This window comes from Oncorhynchus nerka, linkage group LG22, assembly GCF_034236695.1.
Source record: "Oncorhynchus nerka isolate Pitt River linkage group LG22, Oner_Uvic_2.0, whole genome shotgun sequence".
NCBI lineage: Eukaryota > Metazoa > Chordata > Actinopteri > Salmoniformes > Salmonidae > Oncorhynchus > Oncorhynchus nerka.
The window spans coordinates 62791196-62818234 of NC_088417.1; the positions used below are offsets into that span (position 1 = coordinate 62791196).

Below are 27039 nucleotides of genomic sequence, written 5' to 3' on the forward strand. Positions count from 1 at the left end.
AGGGAGTTTTTCCTAGCCACCGTGCTTCTACACCTGCATTGCTTGCTGTTTGGGGTTTTAAGCTGGGTTTCTGTACAGCACTTTGAGATATCAGCTGATGTACGAAGGGCTATAAAAATACATTTGATTTGATCTGATCTACTTCCCCCCTCCCTCTCTACAGCCACTGCTGGACTCAATCAACAGTGTCTTTCTCTTTAGTACAGTTTAAGGGGCATGGAGAAAGGAGAGCAGAGCAAAGAAAGCAACAGGAAAACTACCTACCTTCATTTAAGAGGCCCCTTCTTGTTGTCCAATGACATGTCTTTAGATGGGAGACTGGGTTGTTGCAAACAACATTATTTTGAGGCAGACTTGAAAGCCAATTCCGCTCTAAAGGATTCTTTCATGTGTCTACACCTTATGCCTAATACTCATGCAAAGGTATCATGGTCTACAAACTATTGCAAGTCAGAAAAATGATATATCCAAGGCCATTTATTTCAGTATAGGTTTTTAATAATAGCTCTTATTGGAATGACAAGATAATTCATATTTATATATGTTTACCAAACAGTTTTTCATCATACAACTGCAACCAGTATTCGTTTATTACATAATTACATAGTTATAGAGTGCTGATGTTTTACATCAATTGTGTGTGTTATCAAAATATACAGATCACCTCTTTATCTTACAAATATCTATCTATTGTTAGACATTGAGTATCAGTTATAGTCTCTGAAACTTAAAGTAAGGAATGCAATCCAGCATGCCTGTCCTAAAGAGTAACAAAAACATCTCACTCTAACCTCCAAAACATCAAATGCAATGCTTAAAGTAAGTGATATGAACTTACAGTTCTTAAATTGATGGCGTTCTAAGATAACATAAGTTAATACATGATTCAGCGCAACAGGCTTGGGTTATCCCGTAGCTCAGTAGCAACCAATAATAAACAGTCCAGCAATTGGGATTAGATGCCAGCCTTCGGGCAGTCTATCACATTGTGTTTGCACTCAGTGAACACATTTGCATCTAAGTGTGACCTCCCATGTCAATATAGCATCACAACGTCTTTACGCAAAGCAGTTTGGTACATTTCCAAGTGATAAGCTAAAGACGGGTTTTAACATGTTAATAGGACTCGCGTCAACACCTCTGGAAAAGAAGACTGTTTCGACCTCTAGCACTTTCTCGAGAGCCTTTGAGTGTTGTAACTAAAGATATTACATGGAATACTACATTACAAAAGGAAATAATCAGTGTTGACAATTTGACTTCACAACCTTTGCACAAAATTACTGGTAAATTACACTTAAACCATGCTATTGTACAATTGAATATAAGTGAGTTCGGTGAAGAACTAATTTTGTATTCCTCATAAACTACTGTATTTTAGAAATCCTGTAGCTGCCAACTATAATTTGATCATGTAATAAAGATGTGCTTGTCTGGGGCTACAAAAAAAAAATGTATGCTGTTAGGAAACCCTGATGTAATACATGAACTAGTCAAGTAATTCCACTACCACCGCACTACACTAAACAGGCCAACTTTTAAAAACAGCTACCCAAATACCATGGGATGGTATCCTAACAAACAATTTCAGATGCTTTAGTTCCCAATAGGTTTCAGCCAATCTATCAAGTAAAATAAGCAAACATTTGTATTTATACTTGCAGATAAGTAATTGATAGGTCAATTAGTTATTTTCTCAAGTAAAAAACAAGAAAAAATTAAGTAGTATTTTCCCCTAGCAGATTAGTTGTGTGAGATCTCACAAATAGTTAAGAGTATCTCCAACTCAAGCTACGTAGGAGCTGGCTAATCTTCTTTCATGATGCCCCTGGCTAAAATGCCCTTCAGGCAACCAGGTGGGGCTACTCTATAGGGATCCATACAGGATCCTAGCGTTGCTTGGTGACCACCAGGTTCCTTAGCATGTCAAAGGAGTTGCCGTCAGGCTGCACGGAGACCACGCCCTGCTCCTCGGAGCGCACCTGCAGGAAGCCGTTGTCATCGAGGCCCACCACGACAGCCTGGGGGCCATCCTCACTCCACAGACGCACCTGGGTCCCACTGAGTCAGGACGGAGGGCACAACAAGGTCAATGTAGTGTAAACACAATTTCCATGTTTAGATGTTATGTCTGAAGAGTGAGAGGTGTTTATTAATATGTCTGTGTGGGAAAGAAGTTCCTCTTGAATGACAATTAATATTATGATCAGCAGTAGCAACTGCAGCAGCGGGAGTAGATTTTACAGGTAGCCTACAGAGTATAAAATAATATCCATCCAAGTTCTTACTTGTGCATCCATCTCTTGTAGTAGAGGGGTAGGACGGCCTCTGACCCCCGTTCTTGGAAGTCAGAGATGAGCTGCTCCAGGCAGGTGAGGGTGCGGCCGATGAGCTGGGCTGAGCTAAGTGCCTCCAGGCTTGTGCCATGCTCTCGGTTGTGCTGCATCACCAGGTCGTTGATGGCAATGGTGGGGTTGCTGTTGCTGACGTTAAAGCCACAGCCTGGAGAAACAGATTGTTTAAAGACATTCATTGAGAAGACACTTCACCAAGAATAACAAATGGTATTTTATTCAAGCACTGTTTTTTTCTATAAGTTAACAGGTTAAGTCCTCAACATAAGCTCCATTATACTGCACTTGGATAAACATAAGTAGAAGAGGATTCTGACCAATGAGGAGATGGAAGGTTGGTCCCATGACCGTTGATGTCACCAACACTCCTCCTAGCTTCATCAGGTTACCGTAGTAAATGTCATTAGGCCACTTCACCCTTAGGTCGATGTCCTACAACGAGATCAAAACTGACGTTGAGATACACTTCTATATCACATATACACTGGGGCGGCAGGTAGCCTAGTGGTTGGAGCATTGGACTAGTGAACGAATGGTTGTAATATAGAATCCCTGAGCTGACAACGTAAAAAAAATATCTTGTTCTGCCCCTGAACAAGGCAGTTAACCCAATGTTCCTAGGCCGTCATTGAAAATAAGAATTTGCTCTTAACTGACTTGCCTAGTTAAATAGAGGTAATATATATATTTTGGTGTAACACATCAATACATGAAAGTACTATTAAATACAGAGATATAGTACACTACACCGTATCCACTTTTATACAACGGTGGGACTAATCCTGAATGATGATTAGTTAAAACCGCATTCCAGCCAGTGTCTATTCCACAAGTTACCACCAGCTAAATCTATGACGTTAAAATGCCTATTTACTCTGTTCCATCGGACTGCGCAATCCACTGTCTCATCAGCCCAGCCAGGCAATTTATAAACTTAATTTCCACTATTAAAAGCATCAAGACTTTCTTACATTTATTTTACACTAACATGTAGTTTTCAACAATGGAGATTTGTATAAACCTTGCTGTCTGTCTCTCCCGACATTTGCAACATTGTTTCAATATTCAAATTCGATCTCCAGCTGTCCCAATGTAATGAACGTGTCAGGAGAAGGGATGTGGCAGACAGGCAGGCAGCTTTTCTCAGCCAGTAAAAATCATGAATCAGCATAATTTTTATGGATATACACAAAGAACTATCAATAGAAAACAGGTAAAAACAAAATGAAGTGCAGCTACTTTGCGGTCTTTCAAGATTCAGTTTGAAGTGATTGTGTTAGTTGTGTTGTTGGCTAGCTCCTCTGAACAACAGTGTCCTTATGAGATAGCACAATTTCCATGCCAGGCAAACCGTGCATCATTAGCTCATTGTTATGGATGTATCCAAATAAATGTCATTAGAAAACAGTTCAAACAAACGCAAATCCAGCTACTTTGCTGTTATTCTGGCAGCACTGTTTGACATGACTGTAAGTTAGATGTAGTTGGCTAGCTAGCAAGGGATAAGAATATTACCAGCCAGTATGGTAATGGACCATTCAGAACGAAGGACTGTGTCGCGTCCATAGATACAGAACAAAAAGACTGAACAACTGGGTCGTGTCTCTGGAAACCGAACCAATAGAACAAACAACCAGCCAGCTTGGGTAGCAACCCTAGATTTGTGTCGGAACTATATCTTGTGGAAGGATGAAATAGTATGATTAAATTCATCAAAATAAAATGTTTAATGATATATGTCAATCATTATTTGAATATGTTGGTAAAACCTGTTCTATAAAAGTGATAATGCCCTTGAAGCCGGTGTTTGGAGGGCCGTGCCAATATGTCCTCCAAACACCAGATTCTCGGGCATTATTACTTAAATAATCAAATATGTAGTATTACATGTAAGACATGACATGCTATACATGGAAATAGTTAGTTCTAGAACAAGCTAAGACAGAGATCAAAATAATTAGTTTTACATGCCCTGTCTGTAAAATCAATCTGTACAAGAAATGACATAATCGTGCAAATGTAGCGTCTACACGGGTTCAAAATACCATACTGTATGTCTGTCAACCTGAACAGCTCTTCTGAGTCTGGCCTGCTTTGAAAGTTAGGTTCTCCCCATCTGCAGCACATCCCTTAAAATGGCCACCATGTCTGTTTATATTTTACTATAACTCATGGCACACATCTACAATGGCTTTGACAGACCTACATTACCTCCAAAAATGGCATATCCAGCTACATGTAAACCTGGCCTCTAGTCTTGATTAAGAGAGAAATATTTAGGCAAAATGTTGGCTGTTATTTCTTCATGTTCAGTACTATTTCCTGTGCCATGCATAGGCTTGTTCTACACTTTGGCTGACTGGCCAGAGCCCATAAACAACTGGGCAGTGTGACACCAGTGTGTTTCTCATCACAGACCCCCACACTGCAGCACATATATTTTCTCACACACACACAAACACTCCTGGAAGCAAAATCGGGCCCTTACACCATGTAAAATAGATGCCTAATGAGAGAGGGGGAGAAAGGAGAGTTCTAGCACAGAACCCTTTGATCAGTGAGTTAGACATACCATCCATTTGGAGAGGGAAGTGCATTGCGTTGAACAGAACAAGGAGGAGGGACACCTGACTGGCCATAAATAGCTGTGTGAAACCTGGAGCCCTTTATTCGGCATAAGGAGTGCTCCCAATGGTAAATGTATCAGTGCAGTAAGTAAAGTATTCTAGTGATGACAGGCTTAACCTTAGTGACATGGATTGGGATAGGGCAGGTCTATGGCTGTAGCTTGGAGATGCACTACATGTCCAAAAGTAAGTGGACACCTGCTTGTTGAACATCTCATTCCAAAATCATGGGTATTAATATGGAGTTGGTCACCCCTTTGCTGCTATAACAGCCTCCGCTATTCTGGGAAGGCTTTCCACTAGATGGAACATTGCATTGGAACATTGCTGTGGGGACTTGCCTTCATTCAGCCACAAGAGCATTAGTGAGGTTGGGCACTCATGTTGGGCGATCAGGCCTGGCTTGCAGTCGGTGTTCCAATTCACCCCAAAGGTTTTTGATGGGGTTGAGGTCAGGGCACTGTGCAGGCCAGTCAAGTTCTTCCACACCGATCTCGACAAACCATTTATGTATGGACCTTGCTTTGTGCACGGGGGCATTGTCATGCTGAAACAGGAATAGGGCCTTCCCCAAACTGTTGACACATCTAGAATGTCATTGTATGCTGTAGCGTTAAGATTTCCCTTCACTGGAATTAAGGGGACTAGCCTGAAACATAAAAAACAGCCCCAGAACATTACTCCTCCTCCACCAAACTTTATAGTTGGCACTATCCATTCAGGCAGGTAGCGTTCTCCTGGCATCCACCAAACCCAGATTCTGGCAAACTGCCAGATTGTGAAGCGTGAGACATCACTCCACAGAACGCGTTTCTACTGCTCCAGATTCCAATGGCGGCGAGCTTACACCACTCAAGCCGACACTTTGCATTGCACATGGTGATCTTAGGCTTGTGTGCGGCTGCTCGGCCATGGAAACCCATTTCATGAAGCTCCCGACAAACAGGTATTGTGCTGACGTTGCTTCCAGAGGCAGTTTGGAACTTCGTAGTGAGTGTTGCAACCCGAGGACATACGATTTTTATGCGCTACGCGCTTCAGCACTCGGCTGTCCCATTCTGTAAGCTTTTGTGGCCTACCACTTCACGGCTGAGCCGTTGTTGCTCATAGACGTTTCAACTTCACAATACCAGCACGACCGAGGCAGCTCTAGCAGGACATAGATTTGACGAACTGACTTGTTGGAAAGGTGGCATCCTATGACGGTGCCACTTTGAAAGTCACTGAGCTCTTCAGTAAGGCCATTCAACAGACAATGTTTGTCTATGGAGATTGCATGGCGTTGTGCTCGATTTTATACACCTGTCAGCAACGGGTGTGGCGGAAATACCCAAATCTACTAATTGAAGGGGTGTCCACATACTTTTGTATACATAGTGTAGCTTGGTGGTAACCATGCAGCAATAGTATGTAGTGTTTGTACCTGGTAACCGGGAAGGGTGCGTACGGCCTCCACCACAGCCAGGGCAGCCAGGTGCTGCAGGAAGGGGATCCTCTGGCCCAGTCTGGAACTCACAGCCACTTGCACATGCACACTAAACATGGCACACCCCAGAGGACTCAGCCACGCATTCCCCCCACGGCCTGACATACGGAAAATGCAACAAAAAACACAGTAAGAGGCGACATGATGTAACAATCCACCTTTAGGTTGTTCATTGGAACGAGGTACAAAAACGTACCAATGTAGGTGAATTGAAAAGTAGTAGCTAAGTGAGGGAGAGAGAGCAAGAAACAAAGCAAGTGAGAGAGCGTTGTGTTGGAAACTGACCTCTACCCTGGGTCTGTCGAGCCGCTACAGCAGTTAACCCCATTTTCTCAGGCAGCTGGAGCATCAACCTGAAGGACAGGAGGGAAGGAAGGTGTCAGAATATGAAAGTGTTGCCTTCACATAACTGATTAGTGATACGAGTATTATTCATACACTGACAACACTCTGTAAATGACACCCTTTGAGAAAAATAGTAGTTGAGTCACTAGTTTAGTTCTGCATTCAATCATTGGTGTCACAGAAATCATTTCTCAAACTATTAGCTAGCAGAGGACGGTCCTTCCATCACTTTCTCTCACACACACACACCCCCCGTCAGTGCTGGGCCCTTAGCCCTGCTACACTGCGTGTGACGTGTCTACTTCAACAACTCATCAAAAACATAGGCCCATTTCATGTGTGATTAGTCAAACACAAAAACACAACAAACTGCCTTTGCACTGAGAGTAAAAAAAGGACCCTGTTGATCAATCATTTTCAAATATTTTCTCCTCTCTCTCAAGTAGCTTGGCTGCAGATGCCTGGTAGTTAATATTTCCTTTCTAGAAGGCCCAGAGCTACTAGTGTCGCTTTGGATGGCCACCCTGCATTAATCACACTCAGTTAAAGATAAACTACTCAGGTAGGTGGTGTTAACTCTGCACCTCTCCTTTAACCCCAAACACACACCACAAACACACACAGGCCCAGGAGCTAATGCTTTTTAAACACAATCGTTTTACATTTTAGTCATTTAGCAGACGCTCTTATCCAGAGTGACTTACAGGAGCAATTACGGTTAAGTGACTTGCTCAAGGGCACATCAATAGACTTAACTTAGTTGGCTCAGGGATTTGAACCAGCAACCTTTTGGTTACGGGCCCAAAGCTCTTAACCGCTAGGCTACATATCTGTTCTTATCTAATCATTTGGTCAGCAATTAATCAATTAAAATGAAATGTTACTTGTCACATATGCCGGATACAACGGGTGTGGACTATCATGAAATGCTTACTTACGAGCCCTTTATCAACAATGCAGAGTTTCAAAGTTTTATAAGCTAAATAAAAAAAATAAAAACAGTAACACAAAAACAATGAGGTTACAGTGCCTTCGGAAAGTATTCAGACCCCTTGATTTACCACATTGGTACACTACAGCTTTAGTCTAAAAAGTTTTAAATTAAAAAACATTCTCATCAATCTCCACACAATACCCAATAATGACAAAGCAAAAATAAAAACAGAAATACCTTATTTACATAAGTGTTCAGACTCTTTCCTATGATACTCGAAATTGAGCTCAGGTACATCCTGTTTCCATTGATCATCCTTGATTGGAGTCCACATGAGTTCGAAGGAATTGTCCGTAGAGCTCCAAAACAGGATTGTGTCGAGGCACAGATCTGGGGGAGGGTACAAAACAAGGTCTGCAGCATTGAAGGTCCCCAAGAACACAGTGGCCACCATCATTCTTAAATGGAAAAAGTTTGGAACCACCAAGAGTCTGGCCACCCAACTAAACTGAACAATCGGGTGAGATGGGCCTTGGTCAGGGAAGTGACCAAGAACCCGATGGTCACTCTGAAAGAGCTCCAGAGTTCCTCTGTGGAGATGGGAGAACCTTCCAGAAGGACAACCATCTCTGCAGCACTCTACCAATCAGGCCTTTATGGTAGAGTGGCCAGAAGGAAGCCACTCCTCAGTAAAAGGCACAACAGCCCGCTTGGAGTTTGCCAAAAGGCCCCTAAAAGACTCTCTGACCATGAGAAACAAGATTCTCTGGTCTGATGAAACCAAGATTGAACTCCTTGCTCTGCATGCCAAGCGTTACGTCTGGATGAAACCTGGCATCCTCCCTAAGGTGAAGCATGGTGGTGGCAGCATCTCTGTAGTTCTCCACCAATCAGGCCTTTGTGATAGTGGCCAGACGGAAGCCACTCAGTCAAAGGCAGAAGCCAATAACATCCCTATTTTGAAGCATGATGGCGGCAGAAACATGCTGTGGGGATGTTTTTAGTGGCAGGGACTGGGAGACTAGTCAGGATCCAGGGAAAGATGAACAGAACAAAGTACAGAGAGATCCTTGATGAAAACCTGCTCCAGAGTGCTCAGGACCTCAGACTGGGGCGAAGGTTCACTTTCCAACAGGACAACGACCCTAAGCACACAGCCAAGATAACGCAGGAGTGACTGAAGCCGAACTGACTGCAGTTTGGCGTAACTGACTTTAGTGGGCAAATGCTCACCTTCGATGCTGGAGAAGTATGCTCTTCACTGATGAATCCCAATTTGAACTGTATCGGGCAGATGGCAGACAACATGTATGGTATCGTGTGTGCGAGCGGATTTCTGATGTCAACGTTGTGAAGAGAGTGCCCATAGTGGTGGTGGTGTTATGGTATGTGCGGGCATAAGCTACGGACAACGAAAACAATTGCATTTTATCGATGGCAATTTGAATGCAGACATAACGTGACGAGATCTTGAGGTCCATTGTCGTGCCATTCATCTGCCACCATCATCTTATGTTTCAGCATGATAATGCACTGCCCCATGTTGTAAGGACCTGTACACAATTCCTGGAAGCTGAAAATGTACCAGTTCTTCCTTGGCCTGCATACTCACCAGACATGTCACCCATTGAGAATGTTTGGGATGCTTTGGATCGACGTGTATGACAGTATGTTCCAGTTCCCGCAAATATCCAGCAACTTCGCACAGCCACTGAAGAGGAGTGGGACAACATTCCACAGGCCACAATCAACAGCCTGATCAACTCTATGTGAAGGACATGTGATGCATGAGGCAAATGGTGGTCACACCAGATACTGACTGGTTTTCTGATCTACGCCACTTCCTTTTTATTAAGGCATATCTGTATTCCCAGTCATGTGAAATCTATAGATTAGGGCCTAATGAATTTATTTCAATTGACTGATTTCCGTATATAAACTGTACATTCTTGCATGATGGGTTTATATTTTGGTTTAGTGTATATTTCAACAAATTAATGTTTCATGAATGCTAATCTTATCTGTTGCTGACAACAGAAACGATTTCAGAACAATCAGATGGTGGGTTTTGAAATCCGTTTTCTTGTGCTTTTTGAGGTGGAATTACTATTGTTTGCAGCAAATTCCTTGATCTACGCAAATATGTCAGAGATATGCATGGCGGAGAGTGGTGGAAGCAAAAAAAGAGAAACGAGAGAAAATGTAAAAAAATAAATAAATAAATGCTGATTAGCAGATGTAGGAATTTGTTATCTCAAACTGATAGTAATTCAATTGGACGTGGTATAATGGCCCAACGGCAAAAAAAACTGCCATCCCTTGCTCAACAAAAACCTGTGCGGTCAAAAAACTGAAGCCTTTAAAAAGTTCTAGACACAGGGAAAATGTTTTAAATAACTTGAATATTAAGTATTCTGCTGTACTTTCTTCGCCAAACTAAGATTAATAAAATGTTGACTGAATAAAAATAAAAGTAGCAACATGCAATTTATGTTAATCAATTATGATGATGTTGAGTAATGCTTGGGTATGAACCTGTGTTAAGAAAATAGCTTTCATGCATGGTTTAGTTTAAAAAAGGCATGAAATCCTGTATACTGCTATGTCATAGTAAATCTCACACTGCTCTTCCAAATCTTCCCTCACACAGACACGCACACAGTATTTGTGTGCCGTAGTGTGAGCTGTGTGAGTCATGTCTGTGAACCATGTTAGCAGGAGCATGACCTCTCCATGTCTGAGGCCAGTTAGGAGGTGGCCAGGCTCGGAGCACCGCGCAGTTGCCCTAATTGAGCACTGACGCTGTTTGGCAGGACCAGGGAGAACCCTGTGCGCCGCTCCGTGACGACGGCCGTCGCCTCGCCAATCAAGGCGTGAGGTGAAGCGAACAGGGGGCCCAGCTGGCTCTCTGGAGTCCTTCAGCCACAGAAATTTGCTTTTAATAAGAACATCAGTGCCTTAACTAGGCTAGGAAGACTTTCGCTGACCTCCTCACCAGGTTGCCAGGGTACCGCTGTCCACCATTAAGTGTCTGATAAAGTGTCTGATACAGCTGGGGGTGTGGGTCGCGTGTGGGTGTGCATGTTTTCTTCAATTTGTGTGTAAGAGGTGTGTGTGTGAGTGTGTTTTTCCGTTGTTTACAGCCGAGGAGGAAGATAATGGCTGAGATGCAATGGGAAGTGGGTGAATGAAGAGATGTACTACTGGTAATGTGAAAAGATGCCTTGTAAATAGGAAACAGCCTACACATACTCGACTGACTACTTTGGAAGTGTAGAACATTTGAAGCACTTCATGAAAACATCTGGATGAATACTCAAAGCACTTTCGCAATATCCATAAGGAAGTCACCCTTCAGAATAGGCCATTTCCACCCCAAATCTTGGGCCACTGATTCAAACAGTGCAGTCGGAGAGTATTCCGACCCCTTGACTTTTTCTACATTTTGTTACGTTACTGCCTTATTCTAAAATGGATTGAATCATCCCCCCCCATCAATCTACACACAATAACCCATAATGACAAAGCATAAACAGGTTAAGAAATGTTTGCTAATGTATTCAAAATAAAAAACTGAAATATCATATTTACATATTTATTCCGACACTTTACTAAGTACTTTGTTGAAGTACTTTTGGCAGTGATTACAGCCTCAAGTCTTCTTGGGTATGACGCCACAAGCTTGGCACACCTGTATTTTGGGAGTTTGTCCCATTTTTCTCTGCATATCCTCTCAAGCTCTGTCAGGTTGGATGGGGAGAGTCACTGCAGAGCTATTTTTAGATCTCTCCAGAGATATTCGATTGGGTTCAAGTGCGGAATCTGGCTGGGCCACTCAAGGACATTCAGAAACTTGTCCCAAAGCCACTCCTGCGTTGTCTTGGCTGTGTGCTTAGGCTTGTTGTCCTGTTGGAAGGTGAACCTTTGCCCCGCTTGGAGGTCCTGAGTGCTCTGGAGCAAGTTTTCATCAAGGATCTCTCTGTACTTTGCTCCGTTCATCTTGCCTTCAATCTTGACTAGTCTCCCCATCTCTGCCGCTGAAAAACATCCCCACTGCATGTTTCTGCCACCATCATGCTTCAAAATAGGGATGTTATTGGCCTCTGCCTTTTACTGAGTGGCTTCCGTCTGGCCACTATCATAAAGGCCTGATTGGTGGAGAACTGCAGAGATGGTTGTCCTTCTGGAAGGTTCTCTCATCTCCACAAAGGAACTCTAGAGTGACCATTGGGTTCTTGGTCACCTCCCTGACCAAGGCCACTGGTACCCTTTCCCAGATCTGTGCCTCGACACAATCCTGTCTTGGAGCTCTACTGACAATTCCTTCAACCTTATGGCTTGGTTTTTGCTCTGTAATGTACTGTCAACTGTGGGACCTTATATAGACAGGTGTGTGTCATGTCCAATCAATTGAATTTACCACAGATGGATTCCAATCAAGTTGCAGAAACATCAAGGATGATCAATCGAAACAGGATGCACCTGAGCTCAATTCCGAGTCTCCTAGCAAAAGGTCTGAATAGTTATGTAAATAAGGTATCCGTTTTTTAGGTCTTAAAACATTTTGAAAAAATTCTAAAAACCTATTTTCACTTTTTCATTATGGGGTAGTGTGTGTAGATTGAGGGAAAAAAATATTTAATAAATTTTACAATAAGGCTGTAACATAACAAAATGTGGAAAAAGTCCAGCATCATTATTAGTCCAAGGTCTCAAAAGCACCTTTTAAAAAACATAATTGTAGTCAAAATAGGCCTACTGAATGGTGGAATATTAGGAGTAAGAGTGAGAGAGTGCCATAGGGAGAGACAGAGAGAAAGAAAGGGAGAGCCACTTCAAGTCTGTCTCCTCCTCCCAGACTGCTCTGGTCTCTATTATAGAGTCAGTAAAGAGCCCAGCCACAGAGAGAGGAGAGAGAAAAGCTGCATTGTCCCAAAGCTGGGAACCAAAATTAACCGTGTCTGGGTGGAGGGTGTTTTACCCCCCCCCATGTATTTTTTTCTTGGGCTTTGTCACATCTAAAATAAGTTCCCCCTCTTCTCCCTGGGCCAGCTTAGCATGCAAAGCAGCGTGAAATACATTTCTACAATGCAAATATGAGATCACACAAAACATCTCAGTCCTAAACATGGTAATGCTCTTATACGCTCAATGAGAGATTGTCAATAAAGAAGGAGGTGGGGGGTATGGGTGTTTGTGTGTGTGCTGCGTGTGTGCGTATGAGTGTGTAGAAGCAAGTGCATGCGTGTGTGTGCGTGCGTTTGAATGAAGAGCCATCTCTAATAAGGGCCAGCTCAGCCAGTCCAGGGCTGTAAAGCTTGGGGGGCTAATGCATTCCTCTAGAAAGTCAATCTAATTTTGAAAGCACATACAAAGAGTGCCACAGAGGTCGCCGCTGGCTCAGAAAAGCCCAAACACATTAGAAGAATTCTCAATAACGTCCATAAAAAAACAGAAAGAAAAGGCCCACAATTAACAATTAGACGGCTACAATGGCAGGGTTTTCACCTTAAAGTGAAACAAATGGACAAGGAAACTAGATTTTAGATGCACTATTGTAAAGTGGCTGTTCCACTGGATGTCATAAGGTGAATGCACCAATTTGTATGTCGCTCTGGATAAGAGCGTCTGCTAAATGACTTAAATGTAAATGTAAATGTAAATAGGGTTATTTGGAAATAGACACGGGATGGTTTGTCAATACGTCAACTATTTCTTTGAAGTTAACCAATACATTTTTATATTTGTAGCTACTTTATAAGTAAAATACCTGCAGTCAACTAGAGCAGAAGTTAGGAAATAAAGCAGATCACGTTGTTCATTTCACCGGTCACATTATTTTACATTATGAAGCTTACCGTAGTTCGCCAAAACAGTTGAGCCAGTCATGTGTTTGTTTGTAAATAGCACAATGGGAGAAAGCTTTTTATACTGAAAGTCAAGTTATTTTCTTCTTCCCCCAATAGAGTGATCAGGGGTGTCCAACTATAGAAAATACATTTGTGCAACATATTCCACCTCAAATAGCTCAATTTTTATCAGATGACAACAGAAGTGCAACACTATTTGACTAGCAGCCACAAAAGCAAATGAGTTTACAATGAAAAAGCAAAGTATTTTTTGCAAAAAAATCTTTATGGATTTTATTAGTGCTTGGGTTTCCTGTCTTGCTGGAAGATCCACTCCTGGCAGAGGCAACCAGGTTTTTGCTAATCTTTATCAAGAGTGCCAATAATTATGTACCTGACTGTATGTACAGTGCATTCAGAAAGTATTCAGACCCCTTCACTTTTTACACATTTTGTTAAGTTATTTGTTATAAGTTATAAGCTTATTTGAGCTGTTTTTGCCATAATGGACTTGGTCTTTTACGAAATAGGGCTATCATCTGTATACCACCACTACCTTGTCACAACAGCTGATTGGCTCAAATGCATTAAGAAGAAAATAAATTCCACAAATTAACAAGGCACACTTGTTAATTGAAATGCATTCCTGGTGACTATCTCATGAAGCTGGTTGAGAGAACGCCAATAATGCGCAAAGCTGTCATAAAGGCAAAGGGTGGCTACTTTGAAGAATCTCAAATACACAATTTTGAATTGTTTAACACTTTTTTGCTTACTACATGATTCCATGTCTGTTATTTAATCGTTTTGATATATTCACTATTATTATACAATATAGAATAGAGTCAAAATAAAGAAAAACCCTTAAATTAGTAGGTTTTTATTTTTTATTTAACTAGGTAAGTCAGTTGAGAACAAACTCTTATTTACAGACCTCAGAGCCACTTGGGAGCCCATAGGTGTGTCCAAACTTTTGACTGGTACTGTAGGAATATAAAACACGTAGGATGCAGGACTATAAAAACATAAATATAAAACTCCCCAACTCCCCGTGTACTGCAGCAATAAGATTGCAACGTCCCCTTGAGCTAGAAAACACGTGACTCAGACAAAAAACTGTATTCGAAATATGAAAGAAATTCTTGTCTTTAAGCAAGACGGATTGCACACCTCCCTCCAATCTATCTGGGTTGCTGGCGGCGGCCAAACGATATGGCCTGCTTCTCCCTGAGCCAAGGCCAGTAGCACAAAACAGCTGTGTTACTCCAGGTTGGTCTCTTCAAAATCAGCAGCATGGCCCTGATTATAAACAGCAGTGGCCACAAGTGCAGGGACTACCTCCTCAACCTGCACTGTGCACCCACTCAGACACACACTCCTTTCCCTCCCTCTCTCTATTTATTTCTCACTCTCCCCCTCTATCTCTGTACACTTTAACCTATTCAAATCAAAACAATGCTGTGACTTTCAAAACAAGGATCTGACGTCTTAAGACAGAACAGTTACAGGCCACACCTGAATGATCAATACCTTCAAGTAGGGAAAGGAGAGGTACAGCTATATTAAGATTAGGAGAGAGGCAGAAACGGGTAGAGCAAGAGAGCGAGAGAGGGGAGGAAGAGACTGAGTGCCAACACCGCAGCAGCAGTAACCCACCCTATCCAGCAGCAGTAACCCCTACTACTCAACCACCCTATCCAGCAGCAGTAACCCACCCTATCCAGCAGCAGTAACCCCTACTACTCAACCACCCTATCCAGCAGCAGTAACCCACCCTATCCAGCAGCAGTAACCCCTACTACTCAACCACCCTATCCAGCAGCAGTAACCCCTACTACTCAACCACCCTATCCAGCAGCAGTAACCCCTACTACTCAACCACCCTATCCAGCAGCAGTAACCCCTACTACTCAACCACCCTATCCAGCAGCAGTAACCCCTACTACTCAACCACCCTATCCAGCAACAGTAACCCCTTCTACTCAACCACCCCATCCAGCAGCAGTAACCCCTTCTACTCAACCATCCCATCCAGCAGCAGTAACCCCTTCTACTCAACCACCCCATCCAGCAGCAGTAACCCCTTCTACTCAACCACCCCATCCAGCAGCAGTAACCCCTTCTACTCAACCATCCCATCCAGCAGCAGTCACTGACCAGGCTGGGACCATTGTCCAGCTCATAATTACAACAAGCCCAGGAAAAAGACATTACAAAGTAACACGTCTGGGGATGAAAGATGGGACCACCTCTCCCAGAAGAGCAGGGCCCTTTTAAGTCCGGCCAGGCCTTTGTTTGGCTGGCCGGACCAGAGATAGGCTCTCAGAGCTTTGTCTTGGGGGGGCAGCTGAGCCAGAGGGGTCACTTACTCAGCGCCAATAGGTCAGAGGGACAAGAGGGGAGGAGCAGTAACTCATACCTCCCTAGACTGACATATAGTGTGTGTGTGTGTGTGCCGGTCCTGGATTAGTGTAAAGGCCCAGTCACTTAACTTGTTTTCGGGGGTATAGGAGAGAATGGTGTGGGGTACACATTACACATAGCAGACAAAAAGAGGATTTTCAGCCCAAAGGTTAGCCCTAGGCCTAGGGGTGAAGCTATGCTCTGTTGATTCTTAAACAGGCCAGGTGAAGATGTTTCTCAACAGCATGCTGCCTGTCACAGGGAATGGCTGTTGGGGTGACGGCAAATAAACAGTAACTCGATTTTGCCCACACTGACGTGGATGACTGCCTCCAAGTCATTATAGTAATTTTCAATGACAAAATTAATTGACTTGACTGGATTTTATTTTCTGATAAAACTTCAATTCAAATCATAACTCATCAGGCAGAGTGATATAGGCCTAAATCTCTAATTTGGGGACCTTTCACTGAAAGCCATTTATCATAAAAACACTCTCCCATCCCATCCAATCCCTAACCAATCCCCCAGATCAAAATATCTTAAATTAAGAGATTATTTCTGCCGTCTATGCTCTTTTTCACAATTGGATTTGCCGTGGTTAGCCTAAACTAGTTTGCATTGACCATCAGCCGAAACAAAGGTGATGATCGATAGGAGAGGAAAAACTAATCCGTAAATGTGATTAATTGAGGTAATCCTGTTGGCACAAATGATCATTTTCAAATAGCACCCTTAGAGGTGATCAATGGGAGGCGTCGTCCATTACTGAGGGCGGGCGAGGGCAGGTCGCTCCTCTTTTCCCTGACTCTGCTGGACCCTGTAAAATGGCCCTAGAGGTTTAGTCAGAAACGCTTGTCATCAGAACATACAGAGGAACGCCACTCGATTTCTTTCTTTAGAGCTGTGATGTCTTTGTTTAAAGAACGATGTCTTGGACAGTATGTCAGTCTTTCCTTGGAGCTTGTGTTTTCATGACATATGTAGAACCTTTATCACACAGTGTTGAGCAACTATTCTCCTCCACCCTGATGATGCCTAATTAATTTCCGATGACAAAATATGTTCATCATTTTAACTCCTGTTGTTCATCTGTGCCGGAGGGTGTTTCTCTATTCTCCCACTTGTGCGAGTGTGTGTCTCTCTCTCTCTCTCTCTCTTTCTCCTGCTCCACTTGAACGCTTCTATGAGGCCTGTGCCCTGCAGGGTCCTCTCCTCAAAGCCTGACCTGCAGACTCCAGCTCCTTAGCATGCCGACTTGCTGGAGATGTAAACTTTAACTCTGGTCAGCCACGCCAGATGTTCACCAGAATATGAAATGAGGACTTTAGGCATCTGCTTACAATTTTAGATAATTGTAGGTAGAGCATACAAGGTCAATTGGACCAATTCGATTTTTATGTACATACCTGCTGCTGCAGTTATGGGGCGTCCATTTTCTCTCTCTTTCTCGCTCCCCTTTCTCGTTTTCTACCCGTACACGGTTCATATTTTGCACAGGAAACACGACCCTAATTCCATACAGTGTCAGTTTGGATTTTGGATTCCCTGTCAAAACAAACACTGATTGCCAGGGCTTTGGCCCGACAACGGGGCTGCTTTAACCAGAAGAGCCCCTTATTCACTGTGTTTGTCTTATTCCCACTTCCAGAGGACGAAAGTGTTATGCTCCCATTAGCTTAACAGGGTCCTGTTTATGTCCCTGCAACTCAAACCAAATATGGCGTGGGTTTTCACTGCTAAATTACACCGCTGGTGGTCATCTTTCAAGTCATTTGCATTTTACGTCCATCACTTGGTCCTCTCACCAGGCCCAACGTCTCTGCTTAATGAAAGAAAAATGAGAAGTTAGAGGAGAGGAAAAGTGGGCCCTGGGGTTTTTCTTGACGGACCTGCCGCCTGGGCTCAGATAGAGAGAATGAGAGAAACCGGGACAAAAAGAAGCGTAGCGCTCCAGGCGCTGGGATCTGGTTCACCTGAGCAGGAAAAGCATCATTATGGCTCAGTGGACCCAGTGGAGTAGCATTCAGGAACACCATAGGGTCTTATCCCACCTTGTTCACAAATAAACACTTCCACAAAACAGTCGGGTTTAAATGTCAGCCGGATGGAGAACGCGCCCCCCCCCCAGTGTACCGTGAGGAAAATGTCTGTCTGGGCGATAGGTTGCTACTGATCTGTCTTGATGCCCCACACCACCATCTCCCACGAGAAATGATTATGGACTATCAAACATTGCAGCAAACTAATGAACTGACACTTTTATGACACCATTTTCACAGTCTGACTGTGGCCAAAGTATCACACATATACAATAATAGAGATGACAAATGCGACGAGGAGCAAAGACACAGTTGAAGTCGGAGGTTTACATACACTTAGGTTGGAGTCATTAAAACTCATTTTTCAAACACTCCACACATTTCTTGTTAATTAACAAACTTTTTCGTTTTTGCAAGTCGGTTAGGACATCTACTTTGTGCATGACACAAGTAATTTTCCCAACAATTGTTTACAGACAGATTATTTCACATATAATTCACTGGATCACAATTCCAGTGGGTCAAAAGTTTACATACACTAAGTTGACTGTGTCTTTAAACAGTTTGGAAAATTCCAGAAAATTATGTCATGGCTTCAGAAGCTTCTGATAGGCTAATTGACATCATTTGAGTCAATTGGAGGTGTACCTGTGGATGTATTTCAAGGCCTACCTTCAAACTCATGCCTATTTGCTTGACATCATGGGAAAACCAAAAGAAATCAGCCAAGCACTCAGAAAAAAACATTGTAGACCTCCACAAGTCTGGTTCATCCTTGGGAGCAATTTCCAAACCCCTGAAGGTACCAAGTTCATCTGTACAAACAATAGTACACAAGTATAAACACTATGGGACCAGGCAGCTGTCATACCGCTCAGGAAGGAAACAATATCTGTCTCCTAGAGATGAACGTACTTTGGTGCGAAAAGTGCAAATCAGACCCAGAACAACAGCAAAGGACCTTGTGAATATGCTGGAGGAAACAGGTACAAAATTTGGAGGAAAAAGGGGGAGGCTTGCAAGCCGAAGAACACCATCCCAACCGTGAAGCACGGGGGTGGCAGCATCATGTTGTGAGGGTGCTTTGCTGCAGGAGGGACTGGTGCACTTCACAAAATAGATGGCATCATGAGGAAAGAAAATGATGTGGATATATTGAAGCAACATCTCAAGACATCAGTCAGTTAGTTAAAGCTTGGTCACAAATGGGTCTTTCCAAATGGACAATGACCCCAAGCATGCTATCAAAGTTGTGGCAAAATGGCTTAAGAACAACAAAGTCAAGGTATTGGAGTGGCCATCACAAAACCCTGACCTCAAGCCTATAGAAAAATTTGTGGGCAGAACTGAAAAAGTGTGTGCGAGCAAGGAGGCCTTACAAACCTGACTCAGTTATACCAGCTCTGTCAGGAGGAATGGGCCAAAATTCACCCAACTTGTTGTGGGAAGCTTGTGGAAGGTTACCAGAAACGTGACCGAAGTTAAACAATTGAAAGGCAATGCTACCAAATACTAATTGAGTTTATGCAAACTTCTGACCCACTGGGAATGTGATGAAAGAAATAAAACATTAAATAAATCATTCTCTACTATTATTCTCACATTTCACAGGAATTGTGAAAAACTGAGTTGAATTGTATTTGGCTAAGGTGTACATAAACTTCCGACTTCAACTGTATGTGCAAGATATCTGCGTCCTTGTAAAACGTCTCAAAGGCCTTCGGTTTGATAAGTCATGAGACGGGTTTTAGTAGCGAATTGAGTAGCAATTGAATAATAATTATACAATATGACTGTGATGGGTATCTAGCCTCACTGTAATCTATCAGACTGTATGAGAAGCGTTAGAAAGTGTGAGTAGCTGCCTAGCGATGGGGTTAGGGAGTGTGAAGCAGCGGGGTTAGGGAGTATGAAACGGCGGGGTTAGTATCCCAATGCCCCAGGGCAGTGATTGGGGACATTGCCCTGTGTAGGGTGCTGTCTTTCGGATGGGACGTTAAACGGGTGTCCTGACTCTCTGAGGTCATTAAAGATCCCATGGCACTTATCGTAAGAGTGTTAACCCCGGTGTCCTGGCTAAATTCCCAATCTGGCCCTCAAACCATCACGGTCACCTAATAATCCCCAGTTTACAATTGGCTCATTCATCCCCCTCCTCTCCCCTGTACCTATTCCCCAGGCCGTTGCTGCAAATGAGTACATGTTCTCAGTCAACCGACCTGGTAAAATAACCGATTAATAAAGTGAGCGTGAAGCAGCGGGGTTAGTGAGTGGGAAGCGAAGTGGTCAGTGAGTTGGAAGCGGCGAGGTCAGTGAGTGGGAAGCGAAGTGGTCAGTGAGTTGGAAGCGGCGAGGTCAGTGAGTGGGAAGCGGCGAGGTCAGTGAGTGTGAAGCGAAGAGGTCAGTGAGTGGGAAACGGCGAGGTCAGTGAGTGGGAAGCGTCAAGGTTAGTGAGTGTGAAGCGAAGAGGTCAGTGAGTGGGAAGCGGCGAGGTCAGTGAGTGGGAAGCGGCGAGGTCAGTGAGTGGGAAACGGCGAGGTCAGTGAGTGTGAAGCGGCGAGGTCAGTGAGTGTGAAGCGGCGAGGTCAGTGAGTGTGAAGCGGCGAGGTCAGTGAGTGTGAAGCGGCGAGGTCAGTGAGTGTGAAGCGGCGAGGTCAGTGAGTGTGAAGCGGGGGGGTCAGTGAGTGTGAAACGGCGAGGTCAGTGAGTGTGAAGCGGCGAGGTCAGTGAGTGTGAAGCGGCGGGGTCAGTGAGTGTGAAGCGGCGAGGTCAGTGAGTGTGAAGCGGCGAGGTCAGTGAGTGTGAAGCGGCGAGGTCAGTGAGTGTGAAGCGGCGGGGTCAGTGAGTGTGAAGCGGCGAGGTCAGTGAGTGTGAAGCGGCGAGGTCAGTGAGTGTGAAGCGGCGAGGTCAGTGAGTGTGAAGCAGCGAGGTCAGTGAGTGTGAAACGGCAGGGTCAGTGAGTGTGAAGCGGCGAGGTCAGTGAGTGTGAAGCGGCGAGGTCAGTGAGTGTGAAGCGGCGAGGTCAGTGAGTGTGAAGCGGCGAGGTCAGTGAGTGTGAAGCGGCGAGGTCAGTGAGTGTGAAACGGAGGGGTTAGTGAGTGTGAAACGGAGGGGTTAGTGAGTGTGTAACCTGCTCACAACCCAGCGGTCCTGGCTAAGAGCATTGATATTCTAGCTTGGTTGTGACCTTGTGATCTGTCTTGGGGCCAGCCTATTATTAGCTGCTACTGGCCAAACAAAGCACTAATACTCTGGACAAACACACCGCCTCCCCACTGAGCTCAGACCCAGCCTGGCCGTCAATATATTACCCCACCCCCTATACCAATCCTCCATCAGCTCCCCCAGCCGATGAGCCAGGCACTTTACCCCCCAACCAATTCCCCTTTTAATAAGCTCCCCCTCAATGGCCTATTACTTATTACTTATAAAAGAAATGCTCCACCATTGAGTTGAAGAACTGATCTATAATTAAAGTTGCATTTGGGCGAAAGGTTTATATATACACACACACACAAAAGTTTGGGTTCACTTAGACATGTCCTTGTTTTCCATGAAAACATACATGAAATCAGTTGCAAAATGAATAGGAAATATAGTCAAGACGTTGACAAGGTTATAAATAATGATTTTTAATTGAAATAATAATTGTGTCCTTCAAACTTTGCTTTCGTCAAAGAATCCTCCATTTACATCCTTGCAGAGCTTTGGCGTTCTAGTTGTCAGATTGTGGAGGTAATCTGAAGAGATTTCACCACATGCTTCCTTTCCTGAAGTACCTACCACAAGTTGGATTGGCTTGATGGGCAATTCTTACGTACCATACGGTCAAGTTGCTCCCACAACAGCTTGATAGGTTTGAGATCCGGTGACTGTGCTGGCCACTCCATTACAGACAGAATACCAGCTGACTGCTTCTTCCCTAAATAGTTATTGCATAGTTTGGAACTTTGGGTCAATTCCTGTTGCAGGAGGAAATTGGCTCCTAATTAAGCGCCGTCCACAGGGTATGGCATGGCGTTGCAAAATGGAGTGATTGCCTTCCTTCTTCAAGATCCCTTTTACCCTGCACAAATCTGTGAAGGGATCAGTACACATCGTTGTATGAGATCTTCCATTTCTTGGCAATTTCTCACATGGAATAGCCGTAATTTCTGAGAACAAGAATAGACTGACGAGTTTCAGAAGAAAGGTCTTTGTTTCTGGCCATTTTGAGCCTGTAGTCAAACCCACAAATGCTGATGCTCCAGATACTCAACTAGTCTCAAGAAAGCAAGTTTTATTGCTTCTTTAAATCAGAACAACAGTTTTCAGCTGTGCTAACATAATTGCAAAAGGGTTTTCTAGTGATAGATTAGCCTTTTAAAATGATAAACTTGGATTAGCTAACACAATGTGCCATTGGAACACAGGAGTGATGGTTGCTGATAATGAGCCTCTGTACGCCTATGAGATATTCCATTTAAAAAAAAAACTAATAATAATACATTTAAAAAAGCAGTTTCCAGCTACAATAGTCATTTACAACATTAATGTTTACACTGTATTTCTGGTCAATTTGATGTTATTTTCATGGACAGATTTTTTTGCTTTTCTTTCAAAAACAAGGACATTTCTAAGTGACCCCAAACTTTTGAACAGTAGTATTGCGCTAAATTGTAATTATTTTCACCTATATGGCCTATTTATTGCCTACCTCACTACATTTGCACACACTGTACATAGATTTTAAAATGTTTATTTTGTGTTGTTGACTGTACGTTTGTTTATGTGTAACTCTGTGTTGTTGTTTTTGTCACACAGCTTTACTTTATCTTGGCCAGGTCGCAGTTGCAAATGAGAACTTGTTCATAACTGGCCTACCTGGTTAAATAAAGATGAAATAAAAAAGATATATCTTCGTATATTATTATTAGCTTTCGTATATTAATAAGGTTGTTACATCCTCAGGATTTCTCTTCCCACTGCTTTAACTCATTTATTTGTGAACTAAAGTATTGATTGAAATGTACAAAAAATGTCTAACGGATTGTACAGTTTATCTGGAAATTATACATACTATTGAAAGTGACATGGATAGCCTAGGATTAAATAAACTTCAGTTGAGGAAGTCGTTTTTGACATTTTACTGTATGCTAAAAGATATGCAGACAACAATACCATAATTTTGTTGAACAATAAGTTCAAGTAAAATACGTCAAACTAAACATTCGAATACACTCCATCATTTATTTATTTTTTGCTTGAGTAATACATTGGTCAGAACATTTCTTGCCCGCGGCAACTCATTTGAATTTACATTTCCTTGCCAACACTGAGCACTACACCACCATAAAAAAAGTATTTACATAGGAATGTGCAGCTAATTGTTGTTTTATGCCAGTTCAATTATAACCATGAATTATTCAGCCTATTTTCACTTCCTGTCTTACTTTGGCTTACAACAGAAAAACAAAATATCTGCTTTTTGGATGAATAACAGTTATTGGTTTTGCATTTACTGTGGGTCCTTTTCTCTCTCTCCATGCATCAAAAATAGTCTCTCTTGAATTAAATAGTTTCTAATAAAGGAAATGCTTATTAAATCCACTGTACTGGTGGCCCTCCAAAGAAAACTGAAAAGCTATACTTGACTAGCTCCTAAACTGCCGTGGTATTCCACTACCATCTGCACAAAACAGACCCCACAGCTAAGAACAGGCCAGCAAACAAATTGAGAAAAGCATGTTGTACAGACTAAATAAAGACCTATTGAGTATAAATGAGAGTCATACATACTTGATACCTACAGTAGTTTCACTATCACCACCAGTCCATATCAGAATGCCAAAACACACTCAATACTGAATAGGAAGACAGTTGCCTATATGGTTAGTGTCAGTTATATTGATATTACCAGGACCGTGTTCATTAGGTCACAGCGTAGAAAACATTTTGGAATGGAAAAAGAAAATGAGAGTTTCTTATTGAACAAGTACAGATAATACCTCCCCGTTTCGGAGCATTTTCTTCCTTTTGGTGCCTAATGAACACAACCCAGGTGTTCCCTTTTGATAGGAGCAAGAGCGGTCCAGATAAACAATGACAATCCTCCCATAGTCATCCTATAATGACTATGCTTGACTCGGGCTCCCGTGTGGCGCAGCGGTCTAAGACACTGCATCTCAGTGTCTTAGACACTGAGATCGAGAGTCCCATAGGGTGGTGCACAATTGGCCCATTGTCGTCCGGGCTAGGGGAGGGTTTGGCCGGGGTAGGCTGTCTTTGTAAAATAAGTTTGTTCTTAACTGACTTGCCTGGTTAAATAAAAAATAACTACATGTGCTTGAGGGAATATAGGCTAAAACAAAGAAAAGGACTCCAACAAGAGGCTTTCATCTAGAATAATCCCACTTAATCAAGACTAACGGGACCATCTGGAAATTAAACCGCCAAAAAATCAGAGGGAGCGAAATCAAAACTCACAACTGGAGAACTGTTTTTTTCACGCGTCCTTGTCTTTCCTCCCTCTTTCGTTACCTTACAAACTTAATGACAACACTGTCAGTTCCAATCAATTCTGCGCAGGTCCAGAATCCATTTTTCAAACTTCATGACAGCTCTAATAGCTTCCACCTGTCCCTGGGATCCGCCTGTTGACTGGCAAGTTCCCAATGAGATGTGGGATATAGACAAAGACCTGTATTAGGTACAGCCTGCCTCTGCTGCAGTAAGGTCACTCAGCCATTAAATTAGTTCCAGCCCAGCGGAATGCCCCCCCCACCCCACAGCATGGTTGGTGGACCAACCACTCACTCTCAATCGAATTTGCTTTCTCTCTCTTTTTATCACTCTCACGCCGCACTGGTGTCTGACAACTTCACTTTCATTTAGACACCACTACTAAACCCGGAATCATCTCGTGGCGCTACGCTGACAAGGGTATCACAGTGCGTATGTCATCATATGTGTCCATGTTACTTTAACATGACTGTAAACTGAACATCTTCCCCTGAAACCACCCACACCCGATAAACCCCAGATGCTAACTGGAGATATGAGTGCAGCCAACTCAAACTTCTGCTTAAGTCATGCATCGATGTCAATGGAGAGTTCTGTCAAACTTTGAGTTGGACTAATTCTTAGGTTAGGATTTGGCCCTTACTTACAGACTACCCCACTCCCTCCCTGTCCCAGAGCCAAGTGCAGGTAATGTTAACTTACCCGTCTAGTAGGTCCATGGTGGTAGGGGTGACCTGAGTGTAGAGAAGGGTGCGTCCCAGCGTGCGGGTCTCCAGGTGCTGGCTGTAGGTCTGCAGGCTGAACTGTTCCCAGCTCTGGGCCTCTGGGGCATCTGTGACCAGGGCCAGGGTCCCCTTGGGCAGCAGGGGGGGCCCAGCCTGAAGCTCTGAGCTGGGGACCACTTTAAGGAATGCCTTGGAACACTTGAGCAGCCCTTCCTTGTCCAACTGGGTGTGCAGCCACTTGAGGAAGCTGGCCCTGCGCTCCTGGGGACAGAGGAACACAAGGCCGGTGTGATGAGAGACTGAATAAATCCTCTGTGATTTCACTACCATTCACTTCACTCATTTCAATGAAATATATTTTTCTTCATATCCACATCCTTCCATGAAAACGTATAAAACAGACAATTATGATGCCATCTTTTTCAATTATATATATTTACAGTATAGAGTTAAAGAGCCAAGGCGAAGTCCAGCCTTAAATAAGATAATCAACGGCTGCTGATAATCAATTACATGGCTTAATTAGGCACTGGTTCCCAGAGTAGTGAAACATTCTGTTCTAGTCACTTCTCATCCATCAAAAGGATCAGACACTTTGACTCCCACCAGAAACCATCTCCTCCGTGTTTTAGATCAATGCGTAACACTAACAACATGTTGCTGAAGAAGTCAGAGGAAGGCCCCTTCTCCACAGAGGGATTTGACATGATCCTCATCTAATATGATGCTGTACACGAATGCTACGCAGACAGGGAATTCTTCCATTGCATTCGCCGCAGGCTAGATCATTTGTACTCAGCCAAGAACAGTAAAGTGAATTGTCTGTATTAAAAGTTACCTGTTGCTTTGATGAATTTTATCAGACACGGGTTAAAAAATAAAAAAGGTCATTCTTTATAGTAACTATCTGAGATGGTACTAACTAAGTCACAATTTAGCAAGTCCGAAGCAAGTCTCAAGTCTTAACCTTTGAGTCTCGAGTCAACTCCCAAGTAATAATGGGCAAGTCTTAAGTTAAGTCCCAGAGCTCAGGTCAAGTCACAAGTGTTGTGTTTTGAGTCTTCAAATATATGGTTAAGTCAAGGTTCTCCCCAGGATTGTTTAATAAGGTGGTGCTGATGGGTAAGGCAGAGGGAGACTTAGAGATTTTTGAGCACCTGTAAGTGACATTTCCTGCAATCTAGAGCCTTAAAGGGCCAATCTGCAGTTTCTAAATCCATTTTTGGACTTATATGATATGTACCCATTGATTCTTAAAGGATAGAACTTATGCCTCAGTAGCTTTGTTAAACTGTCATACCCCCATCAGAACCCCAAATATAAACTTGTTTTACGCCAATGTTTGTAAACAAAGTAGATGTAAACAAAGACTATATAGACTAATATCAAAATGATTGTTTTAACCATGTTATTAGGGATGCTCAGTCCTTGCTTCCATAGCTGTCTATGAATTTGAGTTTGGTTACATTTCCCCGGCCTCTTCCCTCAGCTTTCTACCGTAACAGGAACTGGCAGAACTTTGTTTTACTGCTGATTGCCTCTTTAAATCAGTGGTGTCAAACTCATTTTGCCCCAGGGGCAGCATTCTGTCTTCAACAAGGTCCGGAAGACTACACTGAAAATTGCCTATATTTCTTTGCTGTAATTTGTATAATTAAAAAATATATATTCCTCTATCCATCGTTTTTGGAACTGTCGATGCGCCTTGACTGTCTAGCTTTCATTTGGGTGAGCAGGCTATTAGCGATCTGGACATAGTCAAGAAACTGCATG

At 43.1% G+C, this 27039-nt stretch overlaps 1 protein-coding gene across 2 annotated transcripts in view; it reads right to left on the reverse strand.

The window, feature by feature from the left end:
• Positions 1 to 476: 476 nt before the first annotated feature.
• The window catches only part of LOC115105454 (holocarboxylase synthetase (biotin-(proprionyl-CoA-carboxylase (ATP-hydrolysing)) ligase)), a 44270-nt gene continuing 17707 nt past the window's right edge, over positions 477 to 27039 (reverse strand). For both annotated transcript variants that reach the window (XM_029627531.2, XM_029627530.2), the window contains 6 exons: positions 25244 to 25527; positions 6753 to 6820; positions 6405 to 6565; positions 2672 to 2786; positions 2289 to 2502; positions 477 to 2061 (listed from right to left, as the gene is read on the reverse strand). In XM_029627531.2, coding sequence (XP_029483391.2) covers positions 1890 to 2061; positions 2289 to 2502; positions 2672 to 2786; positions 6405 to 6565; positions 6753 to 6820; positions 25244 to 25527 — 1014 coding nt within the window. In that variant the 3' untranslated portion in view covers positions 477 to 1889. The remainder of the gene's footprint in view (positions 2062 to 2288; positions 2503 to 2671; positions 2787 to 6404; positions 6566 to 6752; positions 6821 to 25243; positions 25528 to 27039) is intronic.